At 46.1% G+C, this 21,445-nt stretch overlaps 1 protein-coding gene across 1 annotated transcript in view; it reads right to left on the bottom strand.

The window, feature by feature from the left end:
• Window positions 1-19,588, bottom strand: part of TMEM72 (transmembrane protein 72) — a 94,970-nt gene extending 75,382 nt beyond the window's left edge. Inside the window, exon 1 of the mRNA XM_085608693.1 lies at window positions 19,129-19,588. Within this exon, the coding sequence (XP_085464819.1) occupies window positions 19,129-19,198 (70 nt within the window). The 5' untranslated portion in view covers window positions 19,199-19,588. The remainder of the gene's footprint in view (window positions 1-19,128) is intronic.
• Between the last annotated feature and the right edge of the window lie 1,857 nt (window positions 19,589-21,445).

The raw sequence follows: 21,445 nt of genomic DNA, 5'->3' as shown, positions 1-21,445 counted from the left end.
CAGAGCCAGAGCTCAACATCTGGCTCTGGCCTCCAAGGGCTCTCCCACCTCTAGAAAAGTGACTTGCTGCATATTCAAAAGGCTGACCTTTTGTTGCAGGATCAGCTTTGATAATCAAAGTACACATTACACCGAACTCCTACTTGCCAACTGTCAATGATGTGGTGAATGTGTTAGTGTCTAGGGATAAATCATCCTGCATTCACACAACTCACACTACACTCATACAGGTTCACGAATCACCCTGCGCTCTTGCGGACACTCGACTCACCTTGCAGTCACACTTTTAACCTTGCATTTACATGGGCATTCTTTTCACCTTGCACTCACACTGCTAACGCTGCACTTATACCACTCACAGTCATTGCTTAGTTTGTAAAAAAACAATAAGTGCCAGGGGCCTCGTCAGGAAACCACTGCAGCTTGCACCACACAGTGCCCCTACAAGTGTGACAATTCAGACTATTCCAGCTTCCCAAAGCTATAAGAATGCCTTAGGCTGCAGGTAAGAGTCATTTTCGTTCTATATTGAATTAATCAACAACTGTTTTTGTGCTCATCTCTAATTTCGACAAACAGCACCACCATGTGGCAGACTGTCACAAGCACTGATGTTGATATTTAAGTGCCGGTGCCGAGCCCCAGAAACCACAGTGTTAAATTAAGCACTGCTCATTGTCACCCAGCACTTACACACCAGACCTCTAATACACCACTCATTAAATTACCCCAAACTAGTGAACATGCACATATATCTACGAATGCCTTCTCAGAATATCTGCTCTTCAAGCAGTACGAGATGTCTACTCAGTTCCATCTGTAACCACCGGTCCAGTGCAAGGAGCAGCGCTGAGGCTGTGGTAAGTACGAGAAAGGAAATTGAGCTGATGTTCTGGGGACTGGTGTGAGAGGCGGGGTCAGTCTTAGGCTGTGGGGATCAGCCAAGAGGAAGCAGTGAAAGTAGGTGAAGCCTGCAGGAGGGGGCGCATCACAGCAGGCTACGGGTGAAGCCCTGCAACTGAGGCTGTGAGCTGGTGTGGGATTTGAATGGAGACTGCAGGCTAAGGGTGTGGTGCAGGTGGGGAAAGAAAGCAAAGCTTAAGAGGTATTCTTGGCTCTGCAATGAGCCCCACTAGCCTTTATAATGGCTGCTATGAGGAAGGGGTCACCTGTGAGCTAGACCTGCTGTTTTTGCTGCTTCGGAAGCCGAGATGTAGACCAACATCTTGGCCCCGTTGGCCTGGATGATAGGGCTCTGCAGGGGCTGGTATCAGAATGGAGAGCATGCCGACACGGCAGCTGGTGTTTAGGATGGGAGGAAGCCGTGGGGGAGTCAGTGAAGTTGAGGAGAGTGAATTGAGGTTGTAGGTTGTTGTGAGAGGAGGGACGGTCATGAGGCTGTTGTTACACAGGATCACAGGCTAAGACTGCAGTGATCAGCACTACTGGAGTGCCATAAAGTTTGGGCAGAACACGTTTTTTCTCTGAATGCTGCAAATGAGGAATTTAAAACAAACAGGCTCAGATTCTAATGCACTATCATGCTGAGCATAGCAACCATTTGGATGAGGGGAAAAACCCTACTTGGAAGCTCTAGTCACCAATACTTCTATCGGTTCGTTTAGTTTAGCAATTTATAGAGCGCGCAAATACCCTGGGGTGTCTCTGCGCTGCGGACTGGGTAGAGGTTGGGCCAGAGTTAGATAGTCTATTGATTGAAAAGTCAGGTCTTGATCTGCTTCCTAAACGCAAGTAGGGTTGGGCATGTTTTGATAAGTTGGGGCAAGGTGTTCCACAGTTTAGCGGTAGCGGCTGTGAATCTTCTGTCACCCCAGGCTACTTTCTTTGTTCGGGGGATGTGCAGGAGGTTCGCCGTCGAGGAGCGGAGGGTCTGCTGGGGATGTAACCACATAAGGCTTTTCTCAGAAAGACTGGTCCGCTGTTATGAATGGCCTTAGAGGCAAGGCAGAGGGCCTTGAACTTAATCCGGCTTGTTATGGGTAGCCAGTGAAGGCTCCGTACTGTTCCTGAGATAGGATGGTTCTTGGGGGTGCCTGTTATCAGTCTTGCGGCTGAGTTCTGCACCATCTGGAGTCTGTTGGTGACTTTTTTCTGGGTGTTAATTAGAAGTCCATTGCAATAGTCGATTTTGGAGGTGACTAGAGTATTGATGAGGGTTTTTCATGTGTTAAGTGGAAGGAAGGGTAAAAGTTTTTTGATCATCCTTAGAGTGTAGAAGGAAGATGAGACAATAGAGTTGACGTGTGAGGTGAAGTTCATTTTGTTGTCGAAAAGTACGCCGAAGTTTCTAACTTTAGACACCGGGGAAGGTCGTGGGCCTAGTTCAGTAGACCACCAGATGGGGGACCAGACCGGATGGAGCTTGCCGAGTATCAAGACCTCGGTCTTGTCTGAGTTTAACTTTAGGAAGTTTTTAGCCATCCAGGAGCTGATAGCAATCATGCCCGTTTGGAATTTGGCAGCGATTTCTCCTCTATTTTTATGGATTGCTAGCACCAATTGAGTATCATCGGCGTTGGAAGTGAGACTCATCCCGTGGGTTTTGATGACCTTGGCCAGGTCCGACACATAGATGTTAAAAAGTGTCGGACTCAAGGATGAGCCTTGTGGCACGCCACACGGGAGAGTGAACTGGGGGGATTTGTAATTGCCGAGGCTCACTAGTTGTGTGCAGTTGGCGAGGAATGAGGTCAATAGTTGTTTGACCTTATGTTTGATGCCTATGTTCGAGACATGGTCGATCAGGGTGGGATGATCGACCGTGTCAAAGGCTGCTGACAAGTCCAACAGTACCAACACTGCCGTTCCCCCTTGATCTAAGATGGATCTAATTTCATCTGCTGCTTTGATGAGGGCTGTTTCCGTGCCATGGCCTTTCCTGAAATCGAATTGAGTGTCGTCCAGGAGGTTGTTGTCTTCAATATAGTTGGCCAGTTGTATATTCATAAGTTTCTCAAATATTTTGGCAGGGAAGGCTTGTAATGGGTCTGTAATATTTTGTATCTAGAGGGTCAAGGTGCGACTTTTTCAGTAGTGGTTTGATGATGGAGTTTTTCCATGTGGCTGGGTAATTGCCGGTGTTAAACATGGCATTGCAAATGTCCATGAGGTTTGGGGCCAGAAGTTCAGGGAAAAGTTTTAAGACCGATGAGGGGCATGGATCTGTCGGGGAACCGGACTTTATAGTTAGAATGAGGTCCTTGATTTGTTTTGGTGACACTTGGTTGAAAATTGGGAAGGAAGGAATATATTCCTTATTGTCGGAGGTGACTGTTGAGTGGTAAGTTTAGCTTGGGTGGCGAAGTTGACATATATGTTGTTAACTTTGTCTGAGAAGGATTTTGCTAGCTCATTGCAGAGTTCTTGGGTGGGCGACATTGGGGGGTTTAAAGCAGAGCCTGCCAATTTAGTGACCACTTTGAAAAGTTGTGTGGGGGAGTTTTGAGCTGTCTCAATCTGGTTTGAGGAAGTATTTGCTTTTTTCCTGAATGATGAGGTGTTTATATTTGGACATAGCTTCCTTGTATCAGGCTTTGTCTAGGATATTGTAGTTTTTACGCCAGTGTCTCCCTAGGTTCCCGCAGCGTTGTTTTTCAAGCCTGAGGACCTCTGAGAACCTGTTATACTGCTGCTGGCTCACAGAGCAATAGTCTTAGCCAGTTCTTTAACATCATTGTTAAGGGGTCTTCTTCTTGCACACTGCCACATCATTGTGTTTTAATGGGGCAACCATCGGGTGAGAAAACACCACTCAGGAGCCAATAGGAATGCAACAAGCACTCTTCCTCAGCAGCACCACACAAGTTTTGCCCAGTCAAAGGCTGTACTCAAGGTAAACATGTTGGTAGAGCCACAGACCCCTTGAAGCTTTTTTTCAATGATCACACAAGGTATGGTGACAGCTGCACCATCAAGGCAGACCTAAAAAGTACATCTCAGAAGTATTTAAACACATCCAATATAGTGCTTAAAACACTTGGTAGCACTACATATTAACTTAAGAACATTAATGCTTCAAAAATAACACATGGAGTTATGTCATATTTTGTGGAGTACTGGTGATTATCCAAAAGTAGCAAAGTGGTTTTTAGAACAGTATTAGTTTTATTAAAAATGGCCTTGTTTTCATTCTTTTCCTTCAGTGCCTTTTGTGCCAAGACTCCTGCACCATTCCGACCTACAGATATTTTGTTATTGACTCCCATTTTAAACTTAGTATTAAGTGAATGACTGTGACTATGTACTGTTGTGGCACACAGTGTTTAGTTAGTTGGTCACTCTGAATACATATCCTTTCTGGCAGAGGGAATGTGTCAGTTCAGGGGGCACAGTGCAAGCAGGAGCTACTCGGGTAGTTTGCCTTGGATGTTCTGGATTTTGTCCTACTGTGGCTCCAAAAACTGGGTCCAATACAAACCTTTAAGCACTTGACTTTCAGTTGTAATGCTGGTGAGTAGTCACTGGCTTCTCTGGGAGGTAGTGTAAGAGTATGCAAACTCAGAACTCAGATCACCCAGCAGCGCAATATCTGTTTTTACAACTCAGTGTTTTACTTGGATAAGAGAAGTACTTTAGTAGACGCACTTAAAGCAGGTACAATAATATGCACAGTCACTTGGTATACTGCACCATAAGATACTGTCCTCCCTTCTCTCTTTCCCATGAGTCCCTCCTCTTATGAATCTAGCCAGATCTCCGTTTAGTTAGTTTTTGTGAGACATGAAGCCAGGCTCAGGCGCAGGAACCCCAGATCAATTATGGTTGTTCTCAGCTCAGTACAGTCTCTTTGATACAGTCTCACCACAATGCAGGTATTAGTGTATTTTGGCAACATGCGTCTCTGATCTTGCCCGCTTTTGGGATGAAACGGTGTGGTTGCAGAAGTGGCCCTCAATCTGGGTAGGCCGCAGCAGGATGGGGCAACTTGAGATGGAGCCATGAGCCATGAGCCCTTCAGTAAACGCAGGTAATAGGTGTTGGTGTGGGCTCATGGCAGGCATCGAACCTGCCTCTGGGTCACTCGAAGTTGAGCAGCAGATGGGTCGCCACTCACAGCAGCACACCGGCAGTTGCTGGATGCACTTTGTAAATGGGGTAGTGGCAACTGCCATGGGCAAAAGGTCTTGGCTTGGGCTAGCACAGTGAGTGGCTTCCTGCAAAGGGGAGTCAGCATCCCATCCTGTAGCAGGCTGCAATTGTTCCTAAGCCGGAGAGTCATTTACACTACTCCCCAGATGGGCAGAAAGCTGTCTGGTGGGCAGTGAGGGTGTGAGGCCACTGTTCAAACTTGGTCACAAATGGCAACTTTTTAAAAGTTTCATTTCCACACCAGCGGCATTAAATTTAACTTGGGCATCAAGCCGAGTTTAATGCAATGGTTAATTTGATACCTTACAGTACCCATCTCAGTAGTCGCATTCAAAAGTTAGCCAGGCGAAGTGGTCAGCCGCAAACTCTGTACTAGCCAATGGTGCTACTAACTTTTCCACAGAAAAACGACTATTCGGAAGTGCTGCTGCCAGGACAGATATGTAAAATACATGTCTTACTTAGTAATATATATAGCTCCCTGTTGTAGGGCTCAGTAGGCCTTTCTTAGGGGAGACCTACATACATTGATAAAAGAAGTGGGAGCTTTGCCATTGGTTTGAATGGCAAAGTCGAATTAACAGTGTTATCGCTGCCCTTCTAGTCTGTAATGGCAGGACGGTGGGGCATTTTGTACTTTGTCACACACAGGGTGGCACCATCAGTGCTGCGACCCTGGGTGAACACTCTGACTTACATGCCCTGGGTACCCGGGTACCATATACTAGGAACTTACAAGTAAGTCAGTCTCTGCCAATTGGGGATAGCCAATTCAACATACACCTTGTAAGGTGTTAGAACACTAGACCTAAGGCCTTATTGAACCCTCAAGTTGGAAAAACTAGCAGCTAGTTGTCCAAGTGGGGGGCAAAAAAGTGGGGGTAAACCTACAATCATCCCAAGTTTCCACAAAGACTTGACAACCACTAGAGTGCAGAGCGCACAACTGAGGAAGAATGTATCTTTTCTATCAGAGAGATAATCATCTCACTCCTCCCGTAGGGTCAGCTCTATCAAATTCACAACTAATGTACCAAACAGCTTTACCCACTCTTTAACGTTACCGTCTCTCCCTGTTGGACCTAATCTCCTTCTTAAATCTCAAGTGGTATGGTTAAGTAGATGCTACACAAATCATACATAAGTATGATAACCCATTTGACTTTGACACATACTGAATAGTACAATGTCACAAGCAATCATAAATTGATGACAATGAATCACAGCAAAATAAACATATCACAAATAAAAATATTCATATGTGGAAAATGAATCAAACACCACCCATCAACAGTATGGCCTCAGCTAGTAGGTTTGTCGCCAAACAACTCAGCCCAAGCTTGGAATTTAGGGATAAATACGGACTCCAGTTTGTCAATCATAAGATCGTGTTTGTTCAATATGCCATCAACATTCGTTTATTTCGGATCACGTAGGACCCATCAAACCACAATGAAACAGACAATACTTTTCCATCATAAATAATCACAACAATTAAAATACAGTTAGAACACAGAAAGTGATAAAACTATAAAATACAGTTTTTATAAGGATAACCATCCTCATGGTACATGTCATACTAAAAGTTAGATGGAAGGCTTGGTAAACTAGCCTCAAACCCAGTTCGAACAAGAGAGTTGAACTACCATCCTGTTGAAACAAAAAGTGAGTGCTTTGTAATAATTGAATGATGACTGCTTATAGAGAGTTCTAAAGTACTCTAATGGTTGTAACCTTTAAAGTGTGGGCTCCTGTCACTGGAGCATGCCTACGTCTACAAGCTGTCCTCTTAGACATTCCCTTCAGAGCCGCATAAGCCATGCTGCATGAATATATTTAGATGCTGCAATGACAACTGCTTCTCTAGGGTCTGTGCGAAAGACTCTAGGTGCGGTGGAGTACTGCCTGAAGCCCAGGAGCCTGCAATTTGGCTTTTAAGCTATTACACCCATAGGCGGAAATGTGCATTACAGAAAAGGCAAAATTATGTAGTGTCTCTTTTCCCTGATTACATGAAGGGCATCTTCCATTATGGGCTTTATCAAAAGTCCAGTTTCCTGTGAAGCTCTTAAGTGCTAGTATACCATATCTCCACTTCAGAAATAGTTGTCTAATGTGGCCCCCCAGGATGACATCAAGGAATGACTGATATACAGGAGTGGGTATACAATCTAAAAATATGTCAGTCAAGCTGCCAGACTTAATACTCTTCATCGCTCGCTCCCAGAGATAGTCCCTACAGCGCCCCTTTATCTGAGGGTGTAAGACTGCTTACACTGAACCAGGTTCTCCCACAGATCTGGTAGACCTATCTCCTCAAACATTGTCCTAATGAAAGTGAGCCATGGTATCTTCTCTCACCCCATTTGGGCGAGGAGAAACTTAATCTGATGCCTGTATGTTTTCAGCTCCTCAGTGGTCCACGGCCTGCGCCAATAAAGTAAATGTTTTGACAGCAAGGTAACTTAGATTGGAAAAAATGCCCATATATAGGCACTGGGGAAGGTGGGGGACACTCCGCAGGAGAGTTAGGAGATCTCTTATGTACTTATTTTCAGCTTTGATAAGAGGTTCAGTTCTCACAGGCCCCATACCTCTGACACATACATGGTTGCACCTTTAAGTTTTATGCGAAAGATCTCCGAAGCTGGTATTAAGGGCCTAGCCTGGGTCTTCTTCTCCAGCTTGGTCACAGCACCAGCCTCCTGCTGAAATGTCAAGGTACTCCTATTGATCTGTGGCACCCAACTAAGTTTGTTTGTTAGGCAGACCCCCAGGTACGCAAATTCCTGGACTTGCTCAAGTAGAACTTCTTTAACCATGGTATTCACCCTCACCTTTCTGTATGGGTTAAAGACCAATAATTTTGTTTTTACTAACATTTAATTGTAGACTCCTGTCACTGCAGAAATGCAGAAACTTGTCTACTTTGGCTTGCAGACCAAACAGAGTGATTGATATTAAAAGGGGATCATCTGTAAATAGCAGGGTGGAAATCTTATGGGAACCCAGTTTCAGGGCATCATTCCCCAGGAAGTCCAGTGCATTCACTAAATCATTTATATAGATGGTGAACAGACTCAGCGTCAAAACACAACCCTGCCTCACACCAGACTCAATCCCAAAGGGGTCAGTTAGCTCCTCTTTATTTCTGAATCGAACACGTGCAATATTTGCAGTGTGCGTTTAATTAAAATGACTAGTGGATTCTCAGGGACTCCCATCTGCTTTAACACCTCCCAAAGTTCGCCCTGGGGATAGAATCAAATATTTGACCTGCGGTCAACAAAGACCATTTTCAAGTGGCACCGGTCCAGCAATACCATTTTCCAGTACAGACAGCAAACGCGTAAGATTTGATCTATGGTGCTTTCATGTTTCCTGAACCCCTCCCGGTAATCAGGGCCGTTTCTAGGTGTTTTGCCACCCTAGGCTAGAATTGAAAAATGCCGCCCCCTCCCTTTTACTACCATCACTCTCTCCCCCTGTCATCCAGGCTAGATGAATTAATGCATTAGATATTCCCAAACTCATGTTTTTTGCCGCCCTCCCCCTTTTGCCGCCCTAGGCGGCCGCCTAGTCTTGCCTAATGGTAGAAACGGCCCTGTGGTAATATGAAAGTATACCATTTGCCTGTACCCACTCTGACAGTTCCCCGAAAACAGGAAGAGAGAAAACTTTTTGTGAGGCATCCATAGGACAAATTAGTCTATTTTTACTGTGGTCATCTTTCGTGCCCTTTTTGAAAATAGGGACAATTTGGCCTTCCTGCCATGATATGGGTATATTGCCCCCTCCCAGGATAGACTTAAAGAGACCCCCAGACAGTGGGCTCCAATAGGCCCATTATTAGAGAGGCTAAGTTTTCCTGACATTTTTCGAGGTAGCGTGGAAATGATTTTGGGATCCCATACTAATAATTAGATTGCTAGATTGTTTAAACTATAACTAAATTAAATAAGCATAACACAGTTCACATAGTTGATAACCAATTAAATTATTAATTTTATCAATTAAAATGTTTTTGTTAATTGATTATTACTAAATTAACGTCCCACCCTATACCCCTACAAACCTAGCAACCAGCAACTAAAATATAACTAAAAAACATCAGTGCTACATAATGTACATAATTAATTATCAATCGAATAATTAGTAATAAATAATTAATTATTAACTATTACTTAAATTCCCACGCTATATCCCTACAAACCCAACATTCCACACCTAAAATACAACTAGAATATAAAGTTATTGCACAATTTACATAATTAATAATCAATTACATAATTAATACATTAACAATACATTGTTAATTCTGTATTACTACGTTACCATCCCACCCTACAACCCTACAAACTAAACAGCCCATACTTAAAATATAACAAAAATATAAAATTATCACACTGTGTATATAATTAATAATCAAATAAATAATTAATAATTAACTGGATGATGTACTTTCAGAGTAACTTATAGCAGCTAGCTTTTGTATCTCCAGAGTAACTTGTGGGCGACATACCTGCAGAGTAACTTGTAGCAGACAGCTGATGTACCTTCAGAGGAACTTGTGGCTGATGTACCTTCAGGGGAACTTATAGCTGATGCACCTTCAGAGTAACATGCAGCAGCCAGCTGATGTACCTTCAGAGGAACTTGTGGCTGATGTACCTTCAGAGGAACTTGTGGCTGATGTAACTTCAGAGTAACCTGCAGCAGCCAGCTGATGTACCTTCAGAGGAACTTGTGGCTGATGTACCTTCATAGGAACTTGTGGCTGATGTAACTTCAGAGGAACTTGTAGCTGATGTACCTTCAGAGTAACCTGCAGCAGCCAGCTGATGTACCTTCAGAGGAACTTGAGGCTGATGTACCTTCATAGGAACTTGTGGCTGATGTAACTTCAGAGGAACTTGTAGCTGATGTACCTTCAGAGTAACATGCAGCAGCCAGTTGATGTACCTTCAAAGCAACTTGTGGCTGATGTACCTTCAGATGAACTTGTGGTTGATGTACCTTCAGAGGAACTTGTAGCTGATGTACCTTCAGAGTACCATGCAGCAGCCAGCTGATGTACCTTCAAAGCAACTTGCTGATGTTCCTTCAGAGTAACATGCAGCAGCCAGTTGATGTACCTTCAAAGCAACTTGTGGCTGATGTACCTTCAGAGGAACTTGTGGTTGATGTACCTTCAGAGGAACTTGTAGCTGATGTACCTTCAGAGTACCATGCAGCAGCCAGCTGATGTACCTTCAAAGCAACTTGTGGCTGATGTACCTTCAGAGTAACATGCAGCAGCCAGCTGATGTACCTTCAAAGCAACTTGTGGGTGATGTACCTTCAGAGGAACGTGTAGCTGGTGTACCTTCAGAGTAACATGCAGCAGCCAGCTGATGTACCTTCAAAGCAACTTGTGGCTGATGTACCTTTAGAGGAACTTCTGGCTGATGTACCTCCAGAGGAACTTGTGGCTGATGTACCTTCAGAGGAACTTGTGGCTGATGTATCTTCTGAGCAACGTGTAGCTGATGTGCCTTTCGAGTAAAATGCAGCAGCCAGCTGATGTACCTTCAAAGCAACTTGCGGCTGCTGTACCTTCTGAGGAACTTGTGGCTGATGCACCTTCTGAGGAACTTGTGGCTGATGTACCTTCAGAGGAACTTGAGGCTGGTGTACCTTCAGAGTAACATGCAGCAGCCAGCTGATGTACCTTCAAAGCAACTTGTGGCTGATGTACCTTTAGAGGAACTTGTGGCTGATGTACCTCCAGAAGAACTTGTGGCTGATGTACCTTCAGAGGAACTTATGGCTGATGTATCTTCTGAGCAACGTGTGGCTGATGTGCCTTCAGAGTAACATGCAGCAGCCAGCTGACGTACCTTCACAGCAACTTGCGCCTGCTGTACCTTCTGAGGAACTTGTGGCTGATGTACCTTCTGAGGAACTTGTGGCTGGTGTACCTTCTGAGGAACTTGTGGCTGGTGTACCTTCAGAGTAACATGCAGCAGCCAGATGATGTACCTTCAAAGCAACTTGTGGCTGATGTACCTTCAGAGGATCTTGTGGCTGATGTACCTTCAGAATAACTTGTAGCAGCTAGTGCATGTAATCTGAGTGCGCCCTATCTCTCACCCATCCCACCACCATCACACAGGGTAAATGCACCACTACTGGTCGCTCACACACAACTTCAAAAGATTTTCCACATAGGTCCATAGCAAATATAATTCTCCCCGTGGTGTAGCAAGGCATCCGTTCGATAATGTGCTTCGACAGCTCGCACTGGAGTAAGAAGGACCATCCAAATGCAATTCCAATGCAACACAATACAGCACAGGACGAATGCTCCTGTCCACTGTTTTACATCACACATAGATACAGGGAGCGTGTAAATCAGGGCATGTATAACAATTTGATGACGAAGTGGTCTGCAAAGGCTAGTGGCCATCATCGTGCCATTCACAAACGACGCTGGCCGGACAGTTTGCTTGCAATGAGGCCAAACATGAAATGGGCAAAAATTATATTTTTACTGCTCAGAGTGGAAAATCCGCCGGAGAAGAGGAGGTGTGTGAACAGACATCGAGGGTTTGTTATGTCCTTGGGAGAGATCAACAGCTGAATGTGACAGGCCCTAGCTACCAGAGGTGCAACAAGTGCAGTAGCACTGGGGCACAGGGGTGTGAGGGGTTCTCTGCACTCCCCATTACAGCTATCATCTAGCAGCCAATCCGTGGCCGGGCCCATTTCTTCCTGGCATTGAGGCCTGTGACTCCCACGTTACTTCTCACCAGCAATCAGAGGGGCCAAGGAAAGGATGGGTAGGTGTGGTGTGCAGCACCACATACATCATAGCGAGGACCACACCAGCAACAGAGGCCAACAATGAAATGGGCTCGGAGATTGAAATCCATTTCCAGGTGGGAGTAGCACCTTCAGGGCCTCTCACAGTCCTCGGATGTTTGTACTCATGACCCCGAGGGTCACATGTGATGAAAGTGTCAGTACTCGGTGTAGGTTTAATCCTGGCATATGTGGCCTTTACCTGCCATTGCAGGTAGCCTTTGCGCTTCCCTCTGTATGCGGTCCGAGATGGGTGGGTACGCCTGGGTGGGGCGCGAGGGGCTAGGGGGTGCATCAACCGATAACACAACCTGACACCATTGTACATACAGGACCGGCTTTAGCGCTGGTGTCGCCTGGTACCACAATGTTTGTTGGCGCCCCAATGACCAACTCCACCATGGATTCCCTCACTACCACCCCTTAGCAGTGCCCCTCAAGTCTACATAACCACTCTCTCTCTGGTGCGTTTAATTCGTTTTATAGTGCCACTGCCAATCATACCAGTGTAGGGTGTCAGAGCACTTTATATCAAACACACTTCACAGAGACAATCAATCATAGGTGTGTAAATCAGTGTACAGGAAATGTTACATAAGACAGAGGACTCCAAGGTGTAGGAGTCACATCATCCAGACTGTTGGGCAGGATAATTTCGGAGTGCTTGGTCTGGAGAAGCACAAAGGAAGACTTTTAAACGTAACACAATGGTTGGGGGTTCTCCTTAATAATCGAAATTGATTGCTACCGAAATGGTCCGTTTCCTACATTAGGATACGAAAGACTGGGGGAAAAAACCATAACCCTCTAATCAATACCTTCCAGTTTGCATTCAGCTCCTTGAAGTTAATAGTTCACTGTTCTATGTTAAGATTATAACTTTTTAACTGCAAGTAACAAAGGATCTCTCGGACAAAAGCAGTAACCCACTGACCTTTTTACATTATATGCACTTTGAGATCTGAATGGTACACGTTCTTTGCAGCAGGCATATTAACCCTCTGTGCTACCTTAACATGAGTCAAAACGTCCACTAGACAAACCTCAGATGTCTCTCTAAGAAGAACATTAATCACTGGAGATATATTGACATTTCTATTGTTTCCCGAAAATTGCTGGAGGCCAGGAACACAGCAGCAGGTGCTTTTAAAACCATAATATACTTCAAACAGGAAGCCCCCACCAAAGTGTGCGCCCTAGAGCCGGCCCTACCATTGCATGCTGCTGATTCGGGTTGGTGTAGATAAGGGACATTCTTCTCAATCTGGGCCCTGCATAGTGTGGTGGAGCAAACCCCAACGTGTCAGGTCAGTGAAGGACAGCACGTCATCTCGCCCCCTCCATCGCCACAGATGTTACGCTCCCAAGGCGCAATCTGGGTGTACCTACTTGCCTTGAACCCCCTGCCCGTAGACTTCCCAAACCCCTTTCTCCAATGCCTTCCACATCTCTCCAGTCCAGCCACCCATACCCCTCACTATCTCCTCTCCAGAGCGTTAATTCCTATAAGATTTTATTTAGCGCTGACAGCTGGGCATCAAAACACTTTGCTATTTGTTATTGGCTGCAAGTCTATTATCTACTGGCGGATAGTTATAGTTAGGACCGTGTTTCCATAGGAAATCTGAAAATTCTATTTTGAATAACTTTGGCGCCGGTTGACGAATCCTCGCGAAATTTTCAAAACTAATGGGGCGCTCCGCTCAGCTCCTACCCTGAAAGTCTCGGGGTGATTCGTCAAGCGGGGGCTGAGAAAAAAGGGGGGTCCCAAAAGGTGTTTTCCCCATGCATTTTCCCATAGGACCTTTAGTCGAAGGTACAGCCCGAACGGCTGAACAGAATTACTTGAAATTTGGCAAAGAGGTAGTCCTCAGGTCAGGCATGTGCCTTTTGCATATATGGTGTCAATCTGTTCAGTAGTTCCTGAGAAAATTGATTGCAGTTAAAAGTCCATAAATATCTATAGGCGCGCACCGTGCGCGCACCATAACGTGCGCGAGCGTAATTCTGATTGGTGGTTACATGTCAGTCAACATTCGAATCGGTCGAAATCAGGAAGTGTCGGCCGCCATTTTGTGTGTGACAGTGAAAAAGAAAGGTAGAGTACGTGAAAAGGGGGCAGGGTAGAGAGTTCCTGACCCCCTAGCCTTTGTCAGGGGGTCCCTGAAGGACCCCGAAGGGTGAAACATTTTTTTTTTTTTCAAAAAACCGCGGGGTGCGCGCACCGTGAAAAATCCTTAAAAAAAACAAAAACATTTTAAACGAGCCATTCCATATTACAGGATACAGTCAATCTATAACTATATACATAGGTAGCTTATTGTAAAATATATATATAAAAAATATAATAAAACATACATAACTTAGCATTTAAAAAACCTTACAAATTCACTTAAAAAACCATAGGTTTCACACACGTTATAGTTAGGAATTAGCATTTAAAAAACCTTGCAAATTCACTTAAAAAACCATAGGTTTCACACATGTTATAGTTAGCTGGACATTTCACTCGTAAAAAACCATTGAAATTCCCCCGTTATAGTTAGTTCAGATAACTATAACTCGCGCGACCGCCACTCTATCACAAGGATGATGTCATCAGTGATGTCATGAGTGATGCCACTGACCATGTCATGAGTGATGTAATATGTGACGTCATCAGCAGTGGATTGCGGGCGTGCGAGTTATAGTTATCTGAACTAACTATAACGGGGGAATTTCAATGGTTTTTTACGAGTGAAATGTCCAGCTAACTATAACATGTGTGAAACCTATGGTTTTTTAAGTGAATTTGCAAGGTTTTTTAAATGCTAATTCCTAACTATAACATGTGTGAAACCTATGGTTTTTTAAGTGAATTTGCAAGGTTTTTTAAATGCTAATTCCTAACTATAACGTGTGTGAAAACTATGGTTTTTTAAGTGAATATATATATATATATATATTGTAAAAGACAAGGGAACCCAATTCTGGATCGGTCAGGGACCTTGGGAACTTAACTTATTATAAGAGACAATGGTCCCTGGGCAAGAGAATAATGGAAGGAAAGATAATAAATATAGACCCAATCGGTGCTATATTTTAGCCGTTATCTAGCCGGTTAAGGTCAATTTTAATATGCAAATAAAAGAGATATACAAAACGTGAATTAATTACAGTGGGACACAAGCCTGTATCAATGAACTCACATAACAGGGGGGGGACAGAGAAGGCTCAGGCAGCATGTGATTGCCTGTATGAAGCAATCATAATACAACAAACAACATTTGTAGAAGAGTCACCTTTACACATAATGTATCTTAACCCCTTCCATGCTGCGCAAATTCCGCCGCTGTGCTGACGGAATCTTGCGCGGGCGTGGTCATGACGGAACGGTTCCGTCATGAGCACAGCTCAACCGTGGCTCATGACGGAACCGTTCCGTCATGAGCACCGAAGGGGTTAAAAATAACAGTGTATAAGGTTGACAACATGTCAACAGCGTTTCGATCCTTTACAGAAAGATATAGGATCATCATCAGGACATTATAGATATGATGCCTGAAAACAATTGCCTGTAATTACTAGATAGGAAAAGGGAAAAATGGCACAATTTCGGTAAAGGAAAAAGGGGGGAGAAAAATAATGACAGTCAGTGAAGTGAAAAAGGGCCATATTCAGTTGAATTACATTGTAGTCAAGAAGACATTCAAATCGTAGAATTTAGTCTGGTCAAAGCCTATGAATGGGCCGGTCAATGCTTACGCAGAGAGGTAGTGCCTGAAAAATGTAAGTTACTAAGAGACTGGATGTGAGAACTGGCGCCGTGAGATGCTTGGGCTGTGATGTTAAAAACGGTCATGGACAGGAGTGAATTGCGTAAAGCGGAAGCTATCAACAGTGAGTGAGGGATGATTTATTGACTACTACAGCTGAAAGTGAAGATAACAGATGACGGTGGGCTGAATACCTCGGGGCAGATTTACAAGCCCCTTGCGCCACTTGTGCGTCACTTTTCCCATGTTAAAAGTGACGCAAAAGTGGCGCAAGGGGCTTGTAAATCTCCCCCCTTGTATCGAACCGGAGAGCACGTAATAGTGCTGGGAACAAGGACGTGTGCCAGGGTGGTACAGTGACCACGGGCTGCAAGTCAACTCATGGCTCATTTGACCTGCGCTTCATAAGGAAGCAAATTAAAAAATACCAAGGGAACGTTTGAACACGTTACCGTAGTTCCTCCCTCGGAAGGGGCTCACTGGCTGGAACCTGCTCAAGTGAGCCTAGGGCTGTAAAATACTTTCACTGGCTCTTGTCACACCATCACTTCCTCAGCCAGAAGCCGCTTAGAGGAGAATCGCTTTGTGTCAGCACTATTTCGGTACCTCTGTGAGGTTTCTGTTTTTGCCACCAGACACATACCACAGCAATGGACAAACAAACCGGACCTTCTGGCTTTGACGACACTTGCTGGCAGCCTTAAACAAACCGGTCCTACTGGCTTTGACAACACTTGATGGTAGAATCAAACAATGAATAAGAGAAATATTTGTAAACACTGCATTTTTTTTCACTGGCGCTGTCAGTGTTTGGACAGCAGTGTACCCTTTTCGCCCACTTTCCCGAGAAACACAAATACAAATGGTAGATAGTTGACTATCGTTCAGTGTGCTCTCCAGAGAGGCCAAGGACTGGATGTGCATGTAGCCTGAATATGTTTAAGACCCACAGGTAGGCCCTGTGAGAAACAAGCATTCCCTTCAGTTTCAGCTCCTGAGCTCTCAATCATGGCCCATCGTAAACATCTACCCACAACCTGAACTCACCCGGACTCCAAGAGGTGACTCATTTAATCGTATGCATTAATAAAGAGTTGTATGGTGCAAATTATGTTATGTTATGCAGATTTGTAGAGCGCAGTCTCACCTGGGCAGGAGGGTTTCATAAAACACCACTACTGGAAAAAGCAAATACTCTCAGGGAATGCACGAAGAAGTAAAGAAATGTGAAATGTAAACAGGGATTGCATCAGTGACATGTATTACATTAGGGGTTTTTAAACTCATTGGTGAGAAACTGACCAATCTTTTTGCCTATGAACCGAAGGACATGCACATCAACCCCGACAAGGACCGTTTCAAGGTAAGTTTTTTACGACTATCGGATCGGAGACCCAGAAGGACCCAGTCCAGCTTTGTCGATTTACTACACTTCTACCTGTGGGCCTATAATGACGGGACGTGTTATTATGGGCTCTTTAGGGAGTATTTATATAGGCATTGCCTCCCCGGATCTCTCCTTCCTGACCCTGACTGGTTCTCCAAGTATATTCTGTGATAGTCTCTCTGGTTCCTCCTCTGAAACTAAGGTGTTCTGTTGGTTCACCGGGGTGTCTACTGCTGGTCTGAGAACAGTAATGATGGATGGAAGTGAGTGCAGGCTCCATTCTTGCCTTGAAGCCCCTTCGGAGGACAGCAGACTTGAGGCATTCAGTGGACACCCCCCGCACTGACACATGGCCAAACAAGGCCTGTCCATCCTGCACTCGCGCATGGCCAAACAACGCCTGCCCATCCTGCACTCGAACATGGCCAAACAAGGCCTGTCCATCCTATACTCGGGCATGGCCAGACAAGGCCTGCCCATCCTGCACTCGAGCATGGCCAAACAACGCCTGCCCATCCTGCACTCGAGCATGGCCAAACAAGGCCTGTTCATCCTTTACTCGGGCATGGCCAGACAAGGCCTGTCCATACTGCACTCGCCCATGGCCAGACAAGGCCTGTCCTTATTGCACTCGCCCATGGCCGGACAAGGCCTGTCCATCCTGCACTCATGTGTGGCCAGACAAGGCCTGTCCATTGTCACCTTTCCATAGACCTCTGTCGTCTCATGTGCAGACTTTCTAATGTTCCTAATACTTTGTTCTTAGCTCTTCTGCATCCCTTCTCTGTCTCCTTCCACTGCGCTTTCTCCTTTGCTCCTCTCCTTCTGTCTTCATCTCTCACTATGCGCCCCCCAGATCATTAGTAGATCGGCCTCTGCGTTCGAGTCACCTAAGATCTACTCTAATCACACCACCCTATGCACCCATTCCTCCCTACTCTAATCAAAGCCACTCCCTTTCCTCGCAGGTCATTGGTGGCGCCCCTTCACCTCTCCTCAGGCTGCCCTCCCAGTGGATCTACTCTCACCCTCCATCCCCAGTGGATCCACTCTCCCTCCATCCCCATCGATCCACTCTCCCTCCATCCCCAGTGGATCCACCCTCCTTCTATCCCTATGGATCCACTCTCTTTTTATCCCATGAATTCACTCTTCCTCCATCCCCATCGATCCACTCTCCCTCCATCCCCAGTGGATCCACCCTTCTTCTATCCCCATGGATCCACTCTCCCTCCATCCCCAGTGGATCCACCCTCCTTCTATCCCCATGGATGCACTCTCTCTCCATCCCCATGGATCTACTCTTCCTCCATCTCATCCTTCCTCTCCCCTTGAATCATCAGGGGATGTCCCTTCATCTCTCTCCAGGAGCCTCTGGTGGTTGCACCGTGGATTACTTCGATCACTCCCTTCCACAAACGTTCAAGCAATCGACTGAGCCCACCCTTCCGCATTCACTCGCCGTTCCCTCATCTATTGATCCCTCAATACCCCAAGTGGTCTTGTGGTCTCCGCTTCTAAAACATGGGGCGTAGCTTGACAGGTAAGACTGGAGTGGGGGGGGGGGGGGTGAGCTTCAGATTAACCTACAATCACGCTGGCAAATCACGATAACATTCATTATATGAGAAGAGGGCACGGGGGGCTTGAGGGGCAGTGGAGACAAGTGTTAAGTGTTAGGGGTACTTAAAACAATATTCTATGAAATAACCAACATTATTTTGAGAAGTTACAGAGACAAGTGTGTGTCTGTCTGTATGTAAAAATCTATGGTGAAATCGGACAGACACCTCACCAATGCCCGAGTGAAAGTACCTGTGCCCACCTATGAACTAGAATTAGATAATACATTTATTAGGGGGTGTAACACTCCAAACACCCCCTCACCCCTTCAGGATACGTCCTTATCTAAAGCCCCCTCGCTCTTAGATAGAACCATGTCATAACTTATCCCAAATCGCCGTCCCTGTTAAACCGTGTCGTTCGTAAAGAGCGACCTCCCAGATACTCGGCATCAAAGCCCGGGGTCCTTACCTGCCGCCGTGGACACTCCCAGGAACCTGCAGGCTCCCTCCAGAACCTTCCAGTACAGCTGGGACTTCATGGTCGCGCGCCAGGTCTGTCTTCAGAGGCTCGAGAGGCCGGGCCAGCGCATCCACTGTCCCACCAGTGATGCTTAGGGGATGGGCATCACCACAGATCCCAGCATGCCCACAGCCTCAACGGCGACCTGTTCAGTCAAGACTGCGAGTAGACACAGGGCTCGCTTGGTCACTCCGGGTGCAATGGAGGCGTGACCCTCGCGAGATGGAAAGCGCTCGCGACCTCAGCACACCTACGGTCATCCGAGTGACCTTCATGAAAGGCTGCCAGTTCAGACTGAGTGTGTGACTTGCCGAGGCCTTGACGTGTTCAGGCTGTGCACTGCATTCACAAACCCCAGCGAGGAGCACCAAAGATTCGCGGCACACCCTCTGCCTCACCAGTGACCTTCAGCGAGAGCTGTAGGTGCAGACTGAGGGCGGAAAGGCTGGCTAGGGCAGCTGTAGGGTGTTATTGTGCAAACACTAACCCTCAGGAGATGGAGAGCACGAAGCAGGTTCCATCCAAGTGTAACCAGTCAGGGCTGGTCCAGCACCCCCCGGCACTGATGGAATTCTACTGCGCTTCGCTTCCCTCGCGCTCTTCTACCAATGATGGAGTTTAATCATTAGCTGGACCCGCACCTCTGGCCCAGGAGCGGGCATTGCTGGCCCTGGTGGGGGAGGGCTCTGGAGGCGTTGGGCTCTGGTGGGCGGCGGTGGGGTCCGGGTGGGGGGGAAGCGTCCGGTCCAAGAGGAGTTCGGGGGGAGAGGCAGGAGTTGGGTTGGGGCCGTGTCCAGGTGAACCAGCCAAGGGAGTTTGTTGTTTCGTCGATGCTATGCCGGAGCCGTCTGATTTCTGCGCATAAAGCCCCTTAATACCTCGAGGCTTTGGTTTGAGATTAACCCCATGCGGCGCGTGGGCGGGGTGGCACTGCAGCCAGAACAAGCCGCCATTGTGTTTTATCGAGGGGGCAGGGACAGGCCTGAGATGTAGCGCTTCAAGGCGCTGCATGTAGCTTTCCCATTCCTAGCATAGAACTGTTAACTGCACCCTGCAGTCTAACTTGAGATTCTGCATGGCTGGTGGTCTGCTTTACTTACAGGTGGCAGTTGTGAGGTTGGGATAAACACGTCATACCCAGCCTTCTAGCACACTGTCCATCCTCAAACCTCTCAACACTTTAAGAAAGGCCCCACTTCATGCAGCATTTTCGGCCATCAAACTACACAGCACTGCACTGACAGGTTACACACAGTGCAGCACTTTCTGCCAGCAAACCCCATGGCACTTTACTGACGGGGTTAGATACCATACGACCCGCGCTTGATTTGTGGGGAAAAAGACATAAGCGCCAAGGCCCTCATCAGGAGGCCACCGCAGCTTGCACCACACATTGCCCCTGCCAGCGCTGCCAATGACAGTACTCACCATCACACTGGTACACGCGTGACAATTCAGACTGTTCGAGGTCCCCAAAGCTATAATAATAGCCTGGGTGGCAGGTATTAGTTGTTTTAAATTTATATTGCAATAATAAACAACTTTTGTTATTCCCATCTTTATATTTCACAAACAGCACCACCCTGTGGCAGCTGTCATAAGTGCCGAGCACCTAAAACCACCGGCCCAAATTATGCACTGCATACAACAGCACTGTGTGCCATCAAACGTTATAGCACAGTACTGGGAGACAACACAGCATAGAGCACCTTCTGCACTCAGATCATATGATATTCTGCGGTGCCGTCTGTTCCCAAACCCTGCAGTGATTTAGGTTACAGGTTATATTGTATGGAGTCCCCCCTCCCCCCCGCCCTCTTCTTGCTTAGATGAGCTCTGGGTGGATGATTGAGCCCTCCCCCCCTCCATGTTTAGGATTCCCTTTTCACACCATGACTTTGGGTGCCTTGTCTCTCCCCCCTTGGCCACGGAACAAGCTAGAATAGTGATCCCTAACCCATTGACTTCCGTGGAACCCCACTTAATCATAACTGGAATCTGGGGACCCCACAGAATAGTTATTGGAATCTGGGGACTCCATGGAGTCATTAATGGAAGCCAGGGACCCCGGCTTAAGCAATTGTGATGAATTGAACCTCAAAAAAATACACAAAAATACTGAAACAAGCATACTTCAAACAAACACACACACAGTAAAATATTTTATTTAATTCACAAACAAATATAAGAAAAAAAAATGTAATGGGAATGTTGGTGCTTTTCTAAATTTAACTGAGGCCACCCACTGTCCATACTATAGCCTGGT

The sequence above is a fragment of the Triturus cristatus genome, chromosome 1_2, assembly GCF_964204655.1.
Source record: "Triturus cristatus chromosome 1_2, aTriCri1.1, whole genome shotgun sequence".
Classification (NCBI taxonomy): domain Eukaryota; kingdom Metazoa; phylum Chordata; class Amphibia; order Caudata; family Salamandridae; genus Triturus; species Triturus cristatus.
This window is presented reverse-complemented; position numbering and strand designations above follow the sequence as displayed.